We start from the raw sequence: 17,902 nt of genomic DNA, 5'->3' as shown, positions 1-17,902 counted from the left end.
AGCCTGTCCTTGGTTCTGGGGCTGGAAACTGATTGTGGGACTGAGCTGTGAGGAGAACTTGCTAGAACACTTTATCTGGAGTTCAGAATTAGGGTTTATATTATTAGGGTATATACAATGCAATATAGAATCTGGAAAATATGAAAGTTAAAATTTGAGGCATCATTTTGGTGCCTGCTCTGCTCTCCTGGTGCTGCACTTTCCCCACCCAGAGCAGTGAGGTGTCTTTGTTTTACAAACAGACTGAGGGTAGAAAAGTTCAGGTACAGAGAGGTGAAAGAAGCAATGGGAATAACCATAAATTCCATAGGAATTCCACTGACTGACACAGATTGTTACTCACTCAGACTGTGCTGAGTCTCTGGATTTGGAGGGATTTAAAAAAGAGACACAAGGAAAAGGAAAAAGGGGGGTACATTGGAAGGGAGTCTGTGTTAGGTGACCTGGGGAGTCTGAACCTCTCAAATACCCAGGAAAGAGAGAGGGAAATGCAGCTGGGAAATTGGGATGAAAAGGAGGCTGTGTCCTCTAAAACTGGGAGAGACCCCATGGAGAATCCCCATGGTCTCTCCCTGGGAAATTGGGATAAAAAGGAGGCTACATCCTCTAAAACTGGGAGAGACCCCATGGAGAATCCCCATGGTCTCTCCCTGGGGAATTGGGATAAAAAGGAGGCTGTGTCCTCTAAAACTGTGAGAGGCCCCATGGAGAATCCCCCATGGCCTCTGCCTTTATTCTGATTCAGTTCCAGGACTCCTGTGTCTCCTGTTTGGGCAGATGTTTGGGGATGGATTTCCCTGGCACCATGGAATGGTTAACCCTGGCCCCAGGGAGGGAGGGAGGCAGTGCAGACCCACCCTCTCCTCCCTGGGGAAAGCTTTTGGAGTCACTGTGCAGCTGTTAAATGCCAGTTCAGTGGAGCTTTGAAACACACACCTAAAGCCTTGCTGCTCAGCAAAACACTTCAGCACCTCCTTTAAACAGAGCTGAGCTGGGGTGTTGTGGCACTGGGAGGCTGGAGCTGCTCAGGGGGATGAAACATCCCTGGGTGTGGGGCTGCTGGGAGAGAAAAAAAAACAACAGTGAAAAGGATCCCACTGATTGATAATGGGAAAGGAGATTTGATTTTACAAATAAACTTCAGGTTTGCTGAGAAATGAAATTAGACATTGAGAGATGAAAGGAACAATGGGGAAGAAAAAGCCCTAAATTCTGTAAGAATTAGAAATGAAAAGGGAGGGTTGTACATTAGAGGGGAATCTTCGGGATCAGGTGTTCTGGGAAGTCTGAACCTCTCAAGTACCTCAGCAATGGGGAAAAAACCCTAAATTCCATAGGAATTAAAAATTCAAAGGGAAGGTTGTACATTAGAGGGGAATCTTTGGGATCAGGTGTTGTGGGAAGTCTGAACCTCTCAAGTACCTCAGACATGGGGAAAAACCCCTAAATTCTGTAAGAATTAAAAATTCAAAGGGAGGGTTGTACATCAGAGGGGAATCTTTGGGAAGTCTGAACCTCTCAAGTACCTCAGCAATGGGGAAAAACCCCTAAATTCTGTAAGAATTAAAAATTCAAAGGGAACGTTGCACATTAGAGGGGAATCTTTGGGATCAGGTGTTCTGGGAAGTCTGAACCTCTCAAGTACCTCAGCAATGGGGACAGAGAGAAGGGAAATGCAGCTGGGAAATTGGGATAAAAAGGAGGCTGCGTCCTCCAAAAATGGGAGAGACCCCAGGGAATGCCCCATGGCCTCTGCCTTGATTGGAATAAAGTTCCAGGACTCCTCTGTCTCCTTTTTGGCCACAACCCTCTGGTGTTTGTGGATGAATTTTCCTGACAATCTGAAGCTCTGAAGCAGGGCTAGCAGAGAGCCCCATGTGCTGCTCCCCACATCCCACCCTGAATTTCCCCTGACCCCTCTGCTCCCCTGCCTCCCTTCTGAGGATGAGGATGAGGATTTACTCAAAGCCAAGCTCCTCCTCTCCCAGCCTCTGGGATATCCTTGGAAGTTGCACTGAACTTTGCTCAGAAGTTGCTGAGGCACGTTCCAGAAAGGGGAATTGAAAACTGAGTTTCCAAAAAGGAGGAAAAAAAAATAAAAAATCCACCCGAAAAGGGCCAGAACTACTCCCACAAACAAGACAGACGATGAACCATTATCCAAAAGTGACTTTCTGGCTGGTTTTTAGTGAACAGAGAAATATTGGAGGTGGGGGGGAAAAGTAGTTTCCATTTAGTTTTATCTCTGGCTGTACTGGAAACAAATCACGGCACGAAAAGAAAAGGGATAAAATGAAACGAAAACGATCCCATTTATTTCCTTTGCTGTAGCACGCTCTGGACAGTTCTTGTGAAGATTAAAACTCTTGTGAGCTCGAGCAGATTGTGCTAAAACACTGCTAAAATATCTCAGACAGTGCTGGGGGATCTCTGGAGTACTTGGCCCAAAATTATGGATGGAGAGTGGGAGGAAACGGCTCTGGGTGGGTCCCTCCTCCACTCTCCACCTCCTCCATGGGTGCCCACTGAATTTTTGAATTGTGATGGAGATCTCAGATATTCTCTTAGAAATCTGCATCTTAGAAATCTTAGAAATCTGGATATTCTCTTTTAAAAAAATCTGATTTTTCCCTTGAATTTCTTGGATCCAGTGCAGGCTGGCTCATGAAGAGAATATCTCCCTGTCCTGGCTCTCCTGTTGATTCCTGTGCATATCTTGACTTGCAACCCCCTCAAAAGTCCAGGAAAAGCAGGAAAAAGCAAAGAAAGGTTAAAAAAAAAAGTGAATGAGGATTAATTTGGAGCTGTGTGTGCAGCACTGCCTGAGGGCAATGCTTTTCATGATTCCTGTGGATATCTTGACTTCCAATCCCCCCAAAAAATCCAGGAAAAGAAGGAAAACACAAAGATTAAAAAAAAAATTAAAAATCTGAATGAGGATTAATTTGGAGCTGTGTGTGCAGCACTGCCTGAGCCAAGTGCTTGAGGTCAATGGTGGTGCTGATTCCTGTGGATTTCTTGACTTGCAACCTCCACAGAAGTCCAGGAAAGCCCCCAAAAATCCAGGAAAACACAAAGAAATATTTAAAAAAAAAATTAAAAATCTGAATGGGGATTAATTTGGAGCCGTGTGTGCAGCACTGCCTGAGCCAAGTGCTTTCCTTTTCTTTCCCTTTTTTAATGTTTTTTTTTCCCCATTTCTTTCCCTTTTCCCCTTTTCTTTCCCTTTTTCCCTCTTCTTTCCCTGCTGGCAGTGGGAGCTTTGGGAGAGGCTGATGTAATGAGGCTGAATGCGTTGTGATGGTGGGACTGTGGCCAAGGATGCGTTGAGTCACATCTAATGACTTAAAAACTCCTAATTAATTTCGAATGAACTGGAACAAGGAGGCTCAGCTTGACGAGCACCAGGTTGTGAAAGCTCCTGAAGCTGAAAACTCGCACTGGAGCCATCCTGGGATGAGGAAAAGTTGGGAGCAGCCCGGTTAAAAGGAGTGGAAAGGAATGGATGTGAGAGCTGAAGGTGGGCGGGAGGAAGGTTCTGGGTGTGGGTCAGCAGATGTGGGAGCTCTGTGGCAGCTCACAGCTCAGAAGAGCGGGGAGAAAGGGAGGAAAAAATGAGAAACGGGGAGAAATGGGGGTAAAAAATGAGAAACGGGGAGAAATGGGGGTAGAAAATGAGAAACGGGGAGAAATGGGGGTAGAAAATGAGAAACAGGGAGAAATGGATGAGAAATGGGGAGAAATGGGGGTAAAAAATGAGAAATGGGGAGAAATGGGGGTAAAAAATGAGAAACGGGGAGAAATGGATGAGAAACAGGGAGGAAGAGGGGTAAAAATGAGAAATGGGGAGAAATGGATGAGAAACGGGGAGAAATGGAGGTAAAAAAGGAGAATCGGGGAGAAATGGTAAAAAAGGAGAATCGGGGAGAAAGGGAGGTAAAAAAGAGAAAAAGGGAGAAATTGGGGTAAAACATGAGAAGCAGGGAGAAATGGAGGTGAAAAATGAGAAACAGGGAGAAATGGATGAGAAACGGGGAGAAATGGGGGTAAAAAATGAGAAATGGGGAGAAATGGGGGTAAAACATGAGAAACAGGGAGAAATGGATGAGAAACAGGGAGGAAGAGGGGTAAAACATGAGAATCGGGGAGAAATGGTAAAAAAGGAGAATCAGGGAGAAAGGGAGGTAAAAAAGAGAAAAAGGGAGAAATTGGGGTAAAACATGAGAAGCAGGGAGAAATGGAGGTGAAAAATGAGAAACAGGGAGAAATGGATGAGAAACAGGGAGAAAGGGAGGTAAAAAATGAGAAACAGGGAGAAATGGGGGTAAAAATGAGAAATGGGGAGAAATGGGGGTAAAAATGAGAAACAGAGAGAAATGGATGAGAAACAGGGAGGAAGAGGGGTAAAAAAGGAGAATCAGGGAGAAATGGAGGTGAAAATGAGAATCAGGGAGAAAGGGAGGTAAAACATGAGAAAAAGGGAGAAAGGGAGGCAAAACATGAGAAGCAGAGAGAAATGGAGGTGAAAAATGAGTATCAGGGAGAAAGGGAGGTAAAAAAAGGAGAATCAGGGAAAAAGGGAGGTAAAAATGAGAAAAAGGGAGAAATGGGGGTAAAAACATGAGAATCAGGGAGAAATGGATGAGGAACAGGGAGCAAGAGGGGTAAAAAATGAGAATCGGGGAGAAAGGGAGGTAAAAAAGGAGAATCAGGGAGAAAGGGAGGTAAAAATGAGAAAAAGGGAGAAAGGGAGGTAAAACAGGAGAAGCAGGGAGAAATGGAGGTGTAAAAAGTGGGAAACAGGGAGAAATGGAGGTAAAACATGAGAAACAGGGAGAAATGGAGGTAAAAAGTGAGAAACAGAGAAATGGGGGTAGAAAAGAAGCGGGGTGAAATGGAGGTGAAAAATGAGAAGCAGGGAGAAAAAGGCCTCAATGGATGCACCTTGGGCAGCGCAAGAGCCCAGCCAGGGCTGCACCCAAGCTGAACCAAAATGGTCACAAAAATGGATGACTGGGTACAAGGTCTCTCACTTTTATAAGTTCTGCTCCATTTGCATCTTGCAGTTCATTGTCCCATTCCAGCTTTAGCCCATCCAGTCCCATCCTTGTTTTTCTCTCTCCAGCCCACGCTGTTTGTGCTCCTGGGCTGAGATTTGGATCATTTGTCCTTGGTCCCCAGCTGGAGCAGGAATTGTTTTGTCTCCCTGCTCTGTGCACAGAATCCCCTAATCTGAACCCAGACCCACCCACTAAAGCAGCCCAGGACCTGAAAAATGCAAAAGTTAAAACCTGAGCCCTCAGTTTCTCTCTGAGAAGGTGCCACTGGTGCACCAGGCCGTTGTCACCTGGTGTGGCAGTCGTGGTTCTGCTCTGGTTCTGTTCGGTCTGGGCTGGCCTCCAGCAGCCCCAGAGTGGCTCCTCTGCTGGGTCACCTTGCAGGGAGGTGTCCAGGGCCCAGGCAGCCCTGGGACGGTGACATTGGAGCTGCACCAGGATAATCCCATTGCCTTTCCTCCGTCGTAAAATCACATCAGCCTTTGGCAGCCGTTCAGGTGCAGGCAAATGAAATAAACTGCTCAGAATTCACTGTGGGAAGGGACAGAAAATCAGTGACAGGACCTTCCCTTCATCTCCACAAATGGCCCAGCTCTACCCCCAACCCCTCTGGAGTCATTTCCCTCTCTCCATCAGCAGGAATTTGAGGATCTCCTGCACTAGGGTGATTGAAAAACCCCAATCCAAGCTCCCTGCAGTGACCCGGGGCAGCGGGGGGTTAATGCTGCTCCCCCCAAAGCTGCTGTGCCTCCCCTCCTGGAGCAAGATCTGAAATGTGCAGGCAGCTCAGTGAAGCAGAATTTTAATCTAAGATCTGTTTTTCAAGTCTGATTTTAAGATCCCATGCAGGTCAGGGTTGTCTGATTCTTCACAGTTCATTAAGTAGAGAGCAGCTCATGGTAGAGATTGACTTTTAAAAATGATGGATTTTTATTTATAGAGGAGTTCTACTCATTAATTTTAAGGGATGGAAGCATAAAAGCAGGAACGGGTTCATTAAAAAAAAAAAAAGTGACATTGGTAATTTAATTAAATTGGGGGTTTGAGGATCATTACAAAAAATGAAATGTTAGTTCTGGGCTGCTTTTCCACCTGCTTGGGTTTGAGAGCAGCCCCTGCTCCCAGAACCTGCCTGGGCAGGAGAATTCCTGGTGGAACTTCCCAGCTCCAGGGGCTTTGGGGGAGGATGGAAATAATGGCTCTGGGGGCAAGAAATGGGGTCAGGAGCTGGGATCTGCCCCTGCTGCTGTGCAGGGAGGGATGGTGGGGGCTGGAGCCCCAAAACTGGGCTTGGGGACACTCAGGTGTGACCAGAGATCAGAGGAATGGCTGGGAAACTCCAAAACTGGGCTTGGGAACACTCTGTGTGTGACCTGGGACAATTCCCAGTCCCTAAACCAGCCCTGCTTCCCTCTAATGGATTATTCTCGATTATTCCATTTTTCCTGAGCATTTACTCAGCCCTGTGACAATTCCCAGTCCCTAACCCAACCCTGCTTTTCTCAAATGGGTTATTCTTGATAATTCCTTTTTTTCCTGAAGATTTACCTCATCCCCCTGTCCCTAACCCAACCCTGCTTCCCTCTAACAAATTATTCTTGATTATTCCGTTTTTCCTGAGGATTTACCTCAGCCCCCAGTCCCTAACCCAGCCCTCCTTCCCTCAGGTGAATGATTCTGTTCTCAGTGACAATTACTCCATTTTTCCTGAGGGTTTACCCAGCCCTGTGAAAATTCCCAGTCCCTAACCCAACCTTGCTTCCCTCTAATGGATTATTCTCGGTTATTCCATTTTTCCTGACCATTTACTCAACCCTGTGAAAATTCCCAGTCCCTAACCTAGCCCTCCTTCCCTCAAATGGGTTATTCTGTTTTCAGTGACAATGATTCCATTTTTCCTGAGGATTTACTCAGCCCTGTGAAAATTCCCAGTCCCTAACCCAACCCTTCTTCCCTCTAATGAATGATTCTGTTCTCAGTGACAATTATTCCATTTTTCCTGAGGATTTACCCAGCCTTGTGAAAATTCCCAGCCCTGTGACCATTCCCAGTCCCTAACCCAACCCTGCTTCCCTCTAATGGATTATTCTCGATTATTCCATTTTTCCTGACCATTTACTCAACCCTGTGAAAACTCCCATTCTCTAACCCAGCCCTCCTTCCCTCAAATGAATGATTCTGTTCTCAGTGACAATTACTCCATTTTTCCTGAGGATTTACCCAGCCCTGTGAAAATTCCCAGTCCCTAATCCAACCCTGCTTCCCTCTAATGGATTATTCTCGATTATTCCATTTTTCCTGAAGATTTACCTCAGCCCCCAGTCCCTAACTCAGCCCTCCTTCCCTCAAGTGAATGATTCTGTTCTCAGTGACAATTACTCCATTTCTCCTGAGGGTTCATCCAGCCCTGTGAAAACTCCCAGTCCCTAACCCAGCCCTCCTTCCCTCAAATGGGTTATTCTGTTTTCAATGACGATTATTCCATTTTTCCTGAGGATTCACCTCAACCCTGTGACAATTCCCAGTCCCTAACCCAACCTTGCTTCCCTCTCATGGATTATTCTCGATTATTCCATTTTTCCTGAGGTTTTACCTCAGCCCTCTGTTCCTAATCCAACCCTGCTTCCCTCTAATGGGTTATTCTCTGTTATCCCGTTTTTCCTGACCATTACTCAACCCTATGAAAATTCCCAGTCCCTAACTCAACCTTGCTTCCCTCAAATGGGTTATTCTCGATTATTCCATTTTTCCTGAAGATTTACCTCAGCCCCCAGTCCCTAACCCAGCCCTCCTTCCCTCAAGTGAATGATTCTGTTTTCAGTGACAATTACTCCATTTCTCCTGAGGGTTCACCCAGCCCTGTGACCGTTCCCTGTCCCTTCCCTTGCAGCCCTGCCCAGCCACACGTGCGGGAACCCGGGGCGGCTGCGGAACGGGGTCCAGCAGGGAACCACCTTCAGCATCGGGGACAGGGTCAGGTACAGCTGCAACCCCGGCTTCTTCCTGGAGGGCCACGCCCTGCTCACCTGCCAGGCCAGCTCGGGACAAGGAGGAGCCTCCTGGGATTTCCCTCTCCCCGTCTGTAGAGGTAAGGAGATTCCTGCCCAAAAATGGGGTTTGAGATGGTTGGGGTGGGGTGTGGAGGGTTTGGTTTGAAAGGGTTAAAAAGGAACTCTTAAAAAGCAACCCTTAAAATCAACCCTTAAAACCAACCTTTAAAATCAACACTTAAAATTAACCCTTAAAAAGCAACCTTTAAAAACCAACTCTTAAAAACCAACTCTTAAAAAGCATCTCTTGAAAAGAAATCTTTAAAAACCAACCCTTCGAAATCAACCCTTAAAAATCAACCCTTCGAAATCAACCCTTAAAAATTAACCCTTAAAAAGCAACCTTTAAAAACCAACCCTTAAAAAGCATCTCTTGAAAAGAAATCCTTAAAAACTAACCCTTCAAAATCAACCCTTAAAAATTAACCCTTAAAAATTAACGCTTAGAAATCAACCCTTAAAATCAACCCTTAAAATCAACGCTTAAAAATTAACTGTTAAAAAGCAACCTTTAAAAACCAACTCTTAAAAACCAACCCTTAAAAAGCATCTCTTAAAAAGAAACCCTTCAAAACTAACCTTAGAAAACAACCCTTAAAAACTAACCCTTAAAAAGCAACTCTTAGAAATCAACCCTTAAAAACCGAACCTTAAAAAGCAACCCTTAGGAATCAACCCTTCGAAATCAACCCTTCAAAATCAACCCTTAAAAAGCAACTCTTAAAAAGAAACCCTTCAAAATCAACCCATACAAAACCAATCCTCAAAACCCAACCCTTAAAAACCAACCCTTAAAAAGCAACTCTTAAAAACCAATCCTCAAAACCCAGCCCTCAAAAACCAACCCTCAAAACCAAATGTGGTGGTTTTAGTTGAAACCAGAAGAGATGTTAGAAATCACAACCATAACCCAGCTCCTACCCAACAACTGATAAAAAGCCCTACAAAAACCATAAAAAAAAAGAGCCCAGCCCCACAGCAAAGCTGCCCAGCCTAACTAAAAAAAAACCCAAATTACATTACCTCTTAACCAACCAGAAGAAAAAAAAAGAAGTTCCCATGTATCTTTCATCTTTTACACATTTTTTTTTTCACAAAGGCAGATACAACTTTCTAGTAACTAAAAGCTTTGCATCACTTCCATAAATATCTCCCATACAAAACCAAAACCACCAACCCTCAAAAAGCAACCCTTAAAAACCAACCCTTAAAAATCAACCCTTAAAAATCAACCTTTAAAAACCAACCCTTAAAAACCAACCCTTAAAAACCAGCCCTAACTGGGAAGGTAAATGTGCTGTGGTTGATGGGTTTTGGGTGGTGGTTGATGGGTTTTTGATGGGCTCCTCAAGGCTGCTGGGCTTTGGGGATTATTGGGAAGGTTATGGAGGGCTTGGGGTGTTGGGAATGAGGCACAGCTGCTTTAGCTGCAGTTTCTTGGTCCCTGGACGATTGAATTAAATTAAATTTAAAAAATAAAATGAAGTGGGGGAAAAAAGCCCTAATTTTACAAGTGGCAGGACAAGGGGGTGTGGCTTTAAACTGAAAGAGAGTGGGTTTAGATTAAATATTTGGAGGAAATTCTTCCCTCTGAGGAGCTGGGATTGATTTCCTGGAGAAGCTGTGGTTGCCCCATCCCTGGAAATGTCCAAGGCCAGGTTGGAGCAACCTGGGACTGTGGAAAGTGTCCCCTGCCCATGGAATGGGGTGAAAGGAGATGATCCTGGAGCTCCAAACCAACCCAAACCAATCATGATCCCGTGATTATCCAAAAAATCCAGCACCTCCCCAAGCCTGCAGGTTTTCCAGCTCAAACACTGGAAACGGGGCTGGATTTTCTGCTTCCCGGGGCCAGGTTTCCTCTCCTGTGGCACATCCCAGGGTGCTTGTGGTGCTGTGCTGCAGGAAAGGTGGATCTGTGCAGGGCTGGGATGTTCCCTGCCTTGGGAGGGGGTAAAACAATTCATACTGAAAAATTTATACTGAACAATTTATACTGAACAATTTATACTGAATTTATACGAACAATTTGTACTGAAACCAATTCCCAGCTTCCTGCCAGTTTAAGGGCAGGGAAACTTCAAAATCCCTTTATCAGTTCAGAGAGTATCTTGCTAATTGTGCTCCCAGGGGGGCTGGGGAGTGTGTAAATACACAAATATCTGTGTTCTTCTAGCAAAAACATTTGCTGCTGCTCCTGAAGTCTCTTCCCCTCATTCCTTGTGTACTTGAGCAGAGCATCTCCTATTGATTGCTTTTATTGACTCTGCCTGAGCAATCAATCAGCCCCTGGGCCGTGGAGCTGGGCCTTCAAGTGAGCAAATATTGGTTGCTTGGGATGTTTTTAATGCTCCCTTGGGTGGGTTACGGGCACAGAGGTGTGTTGTGCCTGTCGTTGGGGTTTTTTGGGGGCATTTCACTGCTGGTTTGGGGCCAGGGGTGTTTAGGGGGGAGCTCAGAGTGATTTGAGAGAGTGCTGCTTATCCCTGGTGGTTTTTATGATCAGTTGTCAGGCTTTTCTCCAAATTAGGATGGTTCTTGTCACTTTTATAATGCTTTTTTTGTAAATTTAATTTTATTCTATGGGTTTCACTGGAGGTGAAAATACTCACAGAATCAAGGGATGAAGGATCATTGATTCCAACCCCAGGCCCTGCACAGACACCCCAAAATCCCACCCTGTTCAAGCACTCCTGGAGCTCTGGCAGCCTTGGGAATGCTCCCATTCCCTGGGCAGTGCCCAGCACCCTCTGGGTGCCCTAAATCCATCCTAAAATTCCATCAGGAGGAGCTGCAGCCCCTCTGAGCTCTGCCCTCAGCCTCCTCCTCCTCTCCAAGCGCCCTCAGCTGCCCCTCCTGCCCCTTCACCATTCCTGGCCCTCCTCTGCACCCTCTAAAAGGTGAAATTCCCTGAAATTCCACCTTGAGAATGGGCAAAGCAGTGCCTTGGTAGGAGAAAAGGGAATTCCCTCCCTGGAGGGAGCAGCTCCCTCTGCCCTGACAGCATTTCCCAGAGTCTTCTCCTTGCCCAGCTTTGTTCAGCATTAGCGGAGGAAACCCCAGGGAGGGAGGGATTAATCCTGACCCCAGCTGGTGCTGGAGCTGAGGGTTGGCATCATTTCCATTGCTGAGATCCTCTCTCCAGCTGGAGGAGAAGCCCAGCTTTGCATGTGCATCCTGAAGTGCCAAACTCGTGTTTGATTTCAACGCTGCCCTTCCAGTCTGGAGCCCAGCACCGGGGCTGGTGGCACCTGAGCTGCTCCAGGGAGGAGGAGGATCCAGGGAATGGCTCCAAGGGCAGCACAAAATCTGCATTTCAGCAGCTCTGGTGGAGCTGTGCCTGCAGCTGAGTTTGCATCCCTCTGCATCTTTGATTCCTGGTGAGGGCTGGCCTAGAGCAGAGGCTGGACAGAGTTAAACAATAAAGCAGGGATTTGTTAAAAGGATCTCCCCAATGGATCCACCTTGGGCAGCACAAGAGCCCAGCCAGGGCTGCACTCAAGGTGAACCAAAATGGTCACAAAAAGGACACCTGGTCACGAGGTCTCTCACTTTTGTAAGTTCTGCTCCATTTGCATCTTGCAGTTCATTGTCCAGTTCCAGCTTTAGCCCCTGCAGTCCCATCCTTGTTTTTCTCTCTCCAGCCCACGTTGTTTGTGCTCTTGGGGCTGAGATTTGGATAATTTGTCCTTGGTCCCCAGCTGGAGCAGGAATTGTTTTGTCTCCCTGCTCTGTGCAGAGCTCATCATCCCCTAATCTGAACCCCAGACCCACACACTAAAGCAGCACAGAACCTGAAAAACATAAAAGTTAAAACCTGAGGCATCATCTCCATCCTTCAGAGTGGGCAGTGACCCCCCCTGCCCAAAGGGGTTGTGGCTGTGTCTTGGTTTGGAAAAGCCAGGAGGCTGCTAAGGAAGGCAGGAGCCTCCCCTGAAATGGAGAATGTGAACCCTCCCCACCCCTCTGAATTGCTATAAATTTTAAATTAAGGGGCTCTCAGGCAAAAATATGGGAGCAGGAAATAACAGTTCTTTAATAGGGAAAGGAAAAAAATTAAAGGATAAAATAAACAATGCAGTGAACTAAAGCAACAGTGCCAGAGTCAGAGCCCAGCCTGACACCCTGTGGGTCAGGCTGGTGGCAGCAGAACCATTGGAATTGTGGCTCAGCCCTCCTGCAGTGCCAGGGCTGGTTCTGCTGGAGCAGGGATCCTGGAGAAAGGTGCAGTCTCTGCCTCTGCAGATCCAGGGCAAGAGGCAGCTGCTGCTCCTCTGGGCAATGCAGTGCAGAAGCCGTGCTGGTGTTCCAGAATCTCCAGATTCTATCTGGGTAGGAATGTTTGAAATCTCAGATTCTATCCAGGTAGGAATGTTTGAAATCTCAGATTATATCCAGGCAGGAATGTTTGAAATCTCAGATTATATCCAGGTAGGAATGTTTGAAATCTCCAGATTCTATCCAGGTAGGAATGCTTGGCTCCTCCCTCTGGGCTCCCATCTGCCAATGGGATGCTGTAGTTCTTATCAGCCATGCAGGGACATTCCAGAGCTGTTATCAGCAGGTGTCACCAGAGCTGTGGAAGAGATAAGGAAAACTGCCCACTGAACAGAAGGCAGCTGCCATGCAGATGGCAAACAGGATACAATTCTGATGGTAAACAGGATACAATTCTGATGGCAAACAGGATACAGCTTTGATGGTAAACAGGATACAATTCTGATGGCAAACAGGATACAATTTGCTTGGCAATCCAGGACAGGCTGGGACTTTGGGCTGGACCTTGGGGACCTTTGGGCACTCAGGGCTCACCCCTGGCCTTTGTTTCAGCTGATGATGCCTGCGGAGGGACCCTGCGGGGCCAGAGCGGGATCATCTCCAGCCCTCACTTCCCCCTGGAGTATGGCAACAATGCAGACTGCACCTGGACCATCCTGGCCGAGCCTGGGGACACCATTGCCCTGGTGTTCATGGATTTTCAGCTGGAGGATGGATATGATGTTCTGGAAGTTGCTGGCACGGAGGGATCCTCGCTCTGGTAGGTTCCCGCTGTGTTCGTTCCTTTCTAGGGTGCTTGGGGTGGTGCCTTGTGGGGTACTCATGGTCTGTGTGGGCACAGCCAAACCCAACAGGGTGCTCAGAGGGAGAGGTTTGGGCCTGAAGGAGGGGAAATTGCCAATTATTCCCCGTGGTTTCCTTCTGGAATTTGGGATTTGCTTGGCAAACTCTGCAGTGAGCGTTGGCTGCTTCGAGTCCTGCTGTCTGCAATGAGAGTCGTGGTGTGGCTGGGTAGAAGGAGAAAGATTTTTTTTAAAAAAACCCAAAAGATTAAAACAAAACCTCAAACAAAATCACCCAGCCTCTGAGAACCCCCTCAAACCCTGCCACACTCAAGCCTTGGTTTTGTTAAATGTTCTGATGATTGCTAAACCCATTGGTGTTGATGAACTTCTGGAAATGTCTCACCAGATCCACTTGTCCCTGGGACAGGGGACAGAATTCCAACCCCCCTCTCATCCCAGGGAAAATGCTCTCAGAAATATTGCTTGGATTTGGGATAAAAGCCAATATTTCCAATATTCAGGAGCCGCCCCAGTGCTCTGAAGGCAGGAGAAATAAGGAACTGCAGAGGGAATTTGAGGTGTTCCTCCTGTTGGTTTTATAGCAAAGGACACGGTGATCAACTGCACTCAGCAAAGGGTTAAAAGTCCTGACGGGCAGCAAGTGGAAGGTCCTGGAAGTTGGATTTAAACCCAGCATCCCTCTGGAAGGGAAGAATGAAGCTTTTGAAATAATCAGGTGTTGCCTGTGATTATCAGCAGCGAGTTAAATTGTGATTATTTGTGAGGATCCTGTTGCAAATCCCATTTATTTGAGTGATTTATCCTGGCTGGCAATTCTGAGGGAACAGGATTGGAGTGTTTAGGGTGTATTGATGGGAGGGAAGTTGCCATTTACCACGTCCCAATTGTTTACTGTTCCCAGGCCCCTTTGGAAAATTAGATGTTGCTGTTTGATGAAAAAAAGCCTGGGCTGGTTTTATTAGAATGCATTAATATTTTAGGGCACTGGTGAGTTCGTAGGCACTCAGCTGTGCTGGCTGGGAAGATGGATGGAGCTGGTTAAAAAACATTATTCAGCCTGGAGGTGTTGCCAAAGCAGAGCTGTGTCTTGTCATGTCAAAAATAAAACAAAGCCTGGCAGAGGGAACCTGCTGGAAAAAAGAAATTAATTAATTAATAAAATTAATAAACTCCTCGTAAATACAGCAGGGAAAAAAAAAACAACTTTAAATTGTGGGGAATGTAAGCCTGGCTTTGAGCTGAGCCTGTAGTGCATATACAGTCTTTAAAACTGAGATTAAAGCCTGGTTTGAGTTTTACAGGTGTTATTTTGGGGTTCACTGGAGGGAGAAATGATGGATTTGCATCCCTGCTCCCCTCCAGGTGCCCATGTGCTGCATCCCTGGGGCTGCCTTTCCTCCCAGCACCTTTCCCTGCATGAGCTCAGCCCTTTTTGGGATCCCCTGGCCTCAGCAGCAGGAATTCTCCCCTGGTAGAAACTGTTCCTGCTTTTTGTGGTGCATCCCTGAATTCCACATCCATGAATTCCACATCCCTGAATTTCCCACCCCCGAATTTCCCATCCCTGAATTTCCCATCCCCGAATTTCCCATCCCTGAATTTCCCATCCCCTGAATTTCCCCATCCCCGAATTTCCACATCCCCAAATTTCCCATCCCCGAATTTCCCATCCCCCGAATTTCCCATCCCCGAATTTCACATCCCCGAATTTCCCATCCCTGAATTTCCCCATCCCCAAATTTCCCATCCCCGAATTTCCCATCCCCGAATTTCCACATCCCTGAATTTCCCATCCCTGAATTTCCCATCCCCTAATTTCCCATCCCCAAATTTCCCATCCCCGAATTTCCCATCCCCGAATTCCCCATCCCCGAATTTCCCATCCCCGAATTCCCCATCCCCGAATTCCCCATCCCCGAATTTCCCATCCCCAAATTTCCCATCCACACGAGCCAGCCCCAGCCCATTCCAGGCCATCTGATTTCTCATTTCTGAAGGAAACTTTGCAGTCCCACAAGTGGAATTGCAAAGGAGTCTTGTTTGGAATTTCATCTCTCCGAGCTGGCCCGGTAATTAAATTCAGATGAGTCAGTTCTCAATAATTTTTGCCCGTGGGGGGAAAAAAACCTGGTTCTCCTGTCTCATCTTTAACCATGCTGATGTGATTCAGCAGGAAAAGAGAGCTCAAACCCCTTTTTCCCTCTTCTGCCTATGAAAAAAACGGATTTTAATTATTAGTAATAGGGCAGAGAGACTTGCAGCCAATTCTCTTGAAGCCTCTCACAGCTGAATATTTCAAATATTTCATTTTCTGAGCATTCTGAGTAGTTTTAGTCATGGCCAGGGCTGGGCACAAATAAACAAAATTCAATTTCATGGGGAGGATAATTCCTGTGTGTTTCCAAGCTAGGGAATGGCACCTAATGATGATATTTATGAGCCCATTAACTCCACACTTCAAGTAACCTTGACTTGACCTGCTCTTAGAAAAACCTGCATTACCATTCACCCTCCCAGCTTTAAAAATGGATTTTTTGGGTTTTTTTGTTTTTTTTAATGAGCCAGCTTGCTTTAAATGCCTTCTCATTGATCCCACAGCCTGGAGAATCCTGAGCTGGGTTTCCTTTGCTCCCCAACCTGTTGGATGTGAATCCTGCAGGAAGAATTCCAAGGGAGCTGTTTTTGAGGCAGATTAACAAAATCACACTTTCACAGCTCTCTCAGCTCTTTCAGCCAGGGCACCTTGGGCCCAGGTTGCCTTGAGAGGTGAGAAATAAAATCCTAAAAGCAGGAAAGGGGAAGGAGCAGGGTGGGATGAGCCTGTGGGATGGTTGCTGTAATAACGAGGCTTTGCAGAGCTTTTCTATCCATGGTGGTTTTTGGATGGGGTGGAAGAGACTGGGATTTTCACTGGGAATTGTCTCTGATCTGCCTGGGATGTTCTGGAGCTCCAGGAGATGTTTCTGATTGGAAAATTTAGGTGGGAATTTTACTTTTAGGATGGAGATGGTTGCTGTAATACAACGAGGCTTTGCAGGTCTTTTCTATCCATGGTGGTTTTTGGATGAGAGGAACTGGGATTTTCATTGGGAATCATCTCTGATCTGCCTGGCATGTTCTGGAGCTCCAGGAGATGTTTCTGATTGGAAAATTTAGGTGGGAATTTTACTTTTAGGATGGAGATGGTTGCTGTAATAACGAGGCTTTGCAGATCTTTTCTATCCCTGGTGTTTTTTGGTTGGTGGTGGAAGAGACTGGGATTTTCATTGGGAATTGTCTCTGATCTGCCTGGCATGTTCTGGATCTTCAGGAGACATTTCTGCTTGGAAAATTTGTACTTTTAGGATGGAGATGGTTGCTGTAATAATGAGGCTTTGCAGAGCTTTTCTATCCCTGGTGTTTTTTGGATGGTGGTGGAAGAGACTGGGATTTTCATTGGGAATTGTCTCTGATCTGCCTGGCATGTTCTGGAGCTCCAGGAGATGTTTCTGATTGGAAAATTTAGGTGGGAATTTTACTTTTAGGATGGAGATGGTTGCTGTAATAAGGAGGCTTTGCAGAGCTTTTCTATCCATGGTGGTTTTTGGATGGTGGTGGAAGAGACTGGGATTTTCATTGGGAATTGTCTCTGATCTGCCTGGCATGTTCTGGATCTTCAGGAGACATTTCTGCTTGGAAAATTTGTACTTTTAGGATGGAGATGGTTGCTGTAATCAGGAGGCTTTGCAGATCTGTGGTCCCCATGGTGTGTTTTGGATGGGTGGGAGGGACTGGGATTTTCATTGGGAATTGTGCTGCTGTTGCTGCTTTCTCCTGGCGTCGTGGGCTTCAGATCACAAAATGCTCTGAGCCTTTTGGGGTTTATTTTAGGAAAGTTGCATCAGCTGTCACATTGCCCCAATGCCTCCCACTCCTTGAGCCTTTCCCTGTCGTTCCCCCTGGGATCCAGTTTCTGCTCCTTGATTTTCTGTTGATAATCCCATGCTGAGGGAACGGGTGGGAGAAGCAGGGCTGCAAGTGAGGAGCAGCCAAATCCAGGGAGTTTATTCCTGTCTGAGTTCACTTCCTCCCCCTCAGTGCCTCATCTTCCTTTTGCCTCTCCAACCCTGGTGCTGCATTTCCCTCCCTTGCACAAAATCCTTTCTTCTCCTCTGCTTTTTTTTTTTCATTTCATTTGTGTAAAATTCCTTCTGCCTTCATGCTGTGATTCCCTGGAAAAGGAACCTGCCCCCAACACGTGCATGTGAATTATTGCACTCGCTTCCAGCCCAGCTGTGCCAGATGTGGAGGCAACACGGGCACCTCAGTGTGCTCCAGATGTTGGGCAGTGGGTGAAAACAAAAGTGAAAACCAGGTGATCCTGGGAGAACCAAGAACCTTGGAATTCCAGTTCCTCTGGTTGATTTTATGGGGTTTTTATCTGGAGCTGAGCTCAGGGGACCCCTTGAGGCCATCAGCCCTTCCTGGAGCAGCATTTCTGAAATTCTGTTGTTTTCTTGGACCTTTTGGGGCCATCAGCCCTTCCTGGAACAGCATTTCTGAAATTCTGTTGTTTTCTTGGACCTTTTGGGACCATCAGCCCTTTCTGGAGCAGCATTTCTGAAATTCTCCTATTTCCTGAGACCCCTTGGAACCATCAGCCCTTTCTGGAAGAGCATTTCTAAAATTCTCTCTCATTCCCATGCTCCTGGGACCCCTTGGATCCACCAGC

The 17,902-nt window shown here is 46.5% G+C and overlaps 1 protein-coding gene across 3 annotated transcripts in view; it reads left to right on the top strand.

Annotated features, from left to right (window-relative positions):
• Positions 1–17,902, top strand: part of CSMD2 (CUB and Sushi multiple domains 2) — a 276,036-nt gene that overhangs the window by 64,683 nt on the left and 193,451 nt on the right. For all 3 annotated transcript variants that reach the window (XM_077189434.1, XM_077189435.1, XM_054648279.2), the window contains exons 5-6: positions 7,948–8,145; positions 12,938–13,145. In XM_077189434.1, the coding sequence (XP_077045549.1) occupies positions 7,948–8,145; positions 12,938–13,145 (406 nt within the window). The remainder of the gene's footprint in view (positions 1–7,947; positions 8,146–12,937; positions 13,146–17,902) is intronic.

This window comes from Agelaius phoeniceus, chromosome 22 (genome assembly GCF_051311805.1).
Source record: "Agelaius phoeniceus isolate bAgePho1 chromosome 22, bAgePho1.hap1, whole genome shotgun sequence".
NCBI classification, from domain to species: Eukaryota; Metazoa; Chordata; class Aves; order Passeriformes; family Icteridae; genus Agelaius; species Agelaius phoeniceus.
This window is presented reverse-complemented; position numbering and strand designations above follow the sequence as displayed.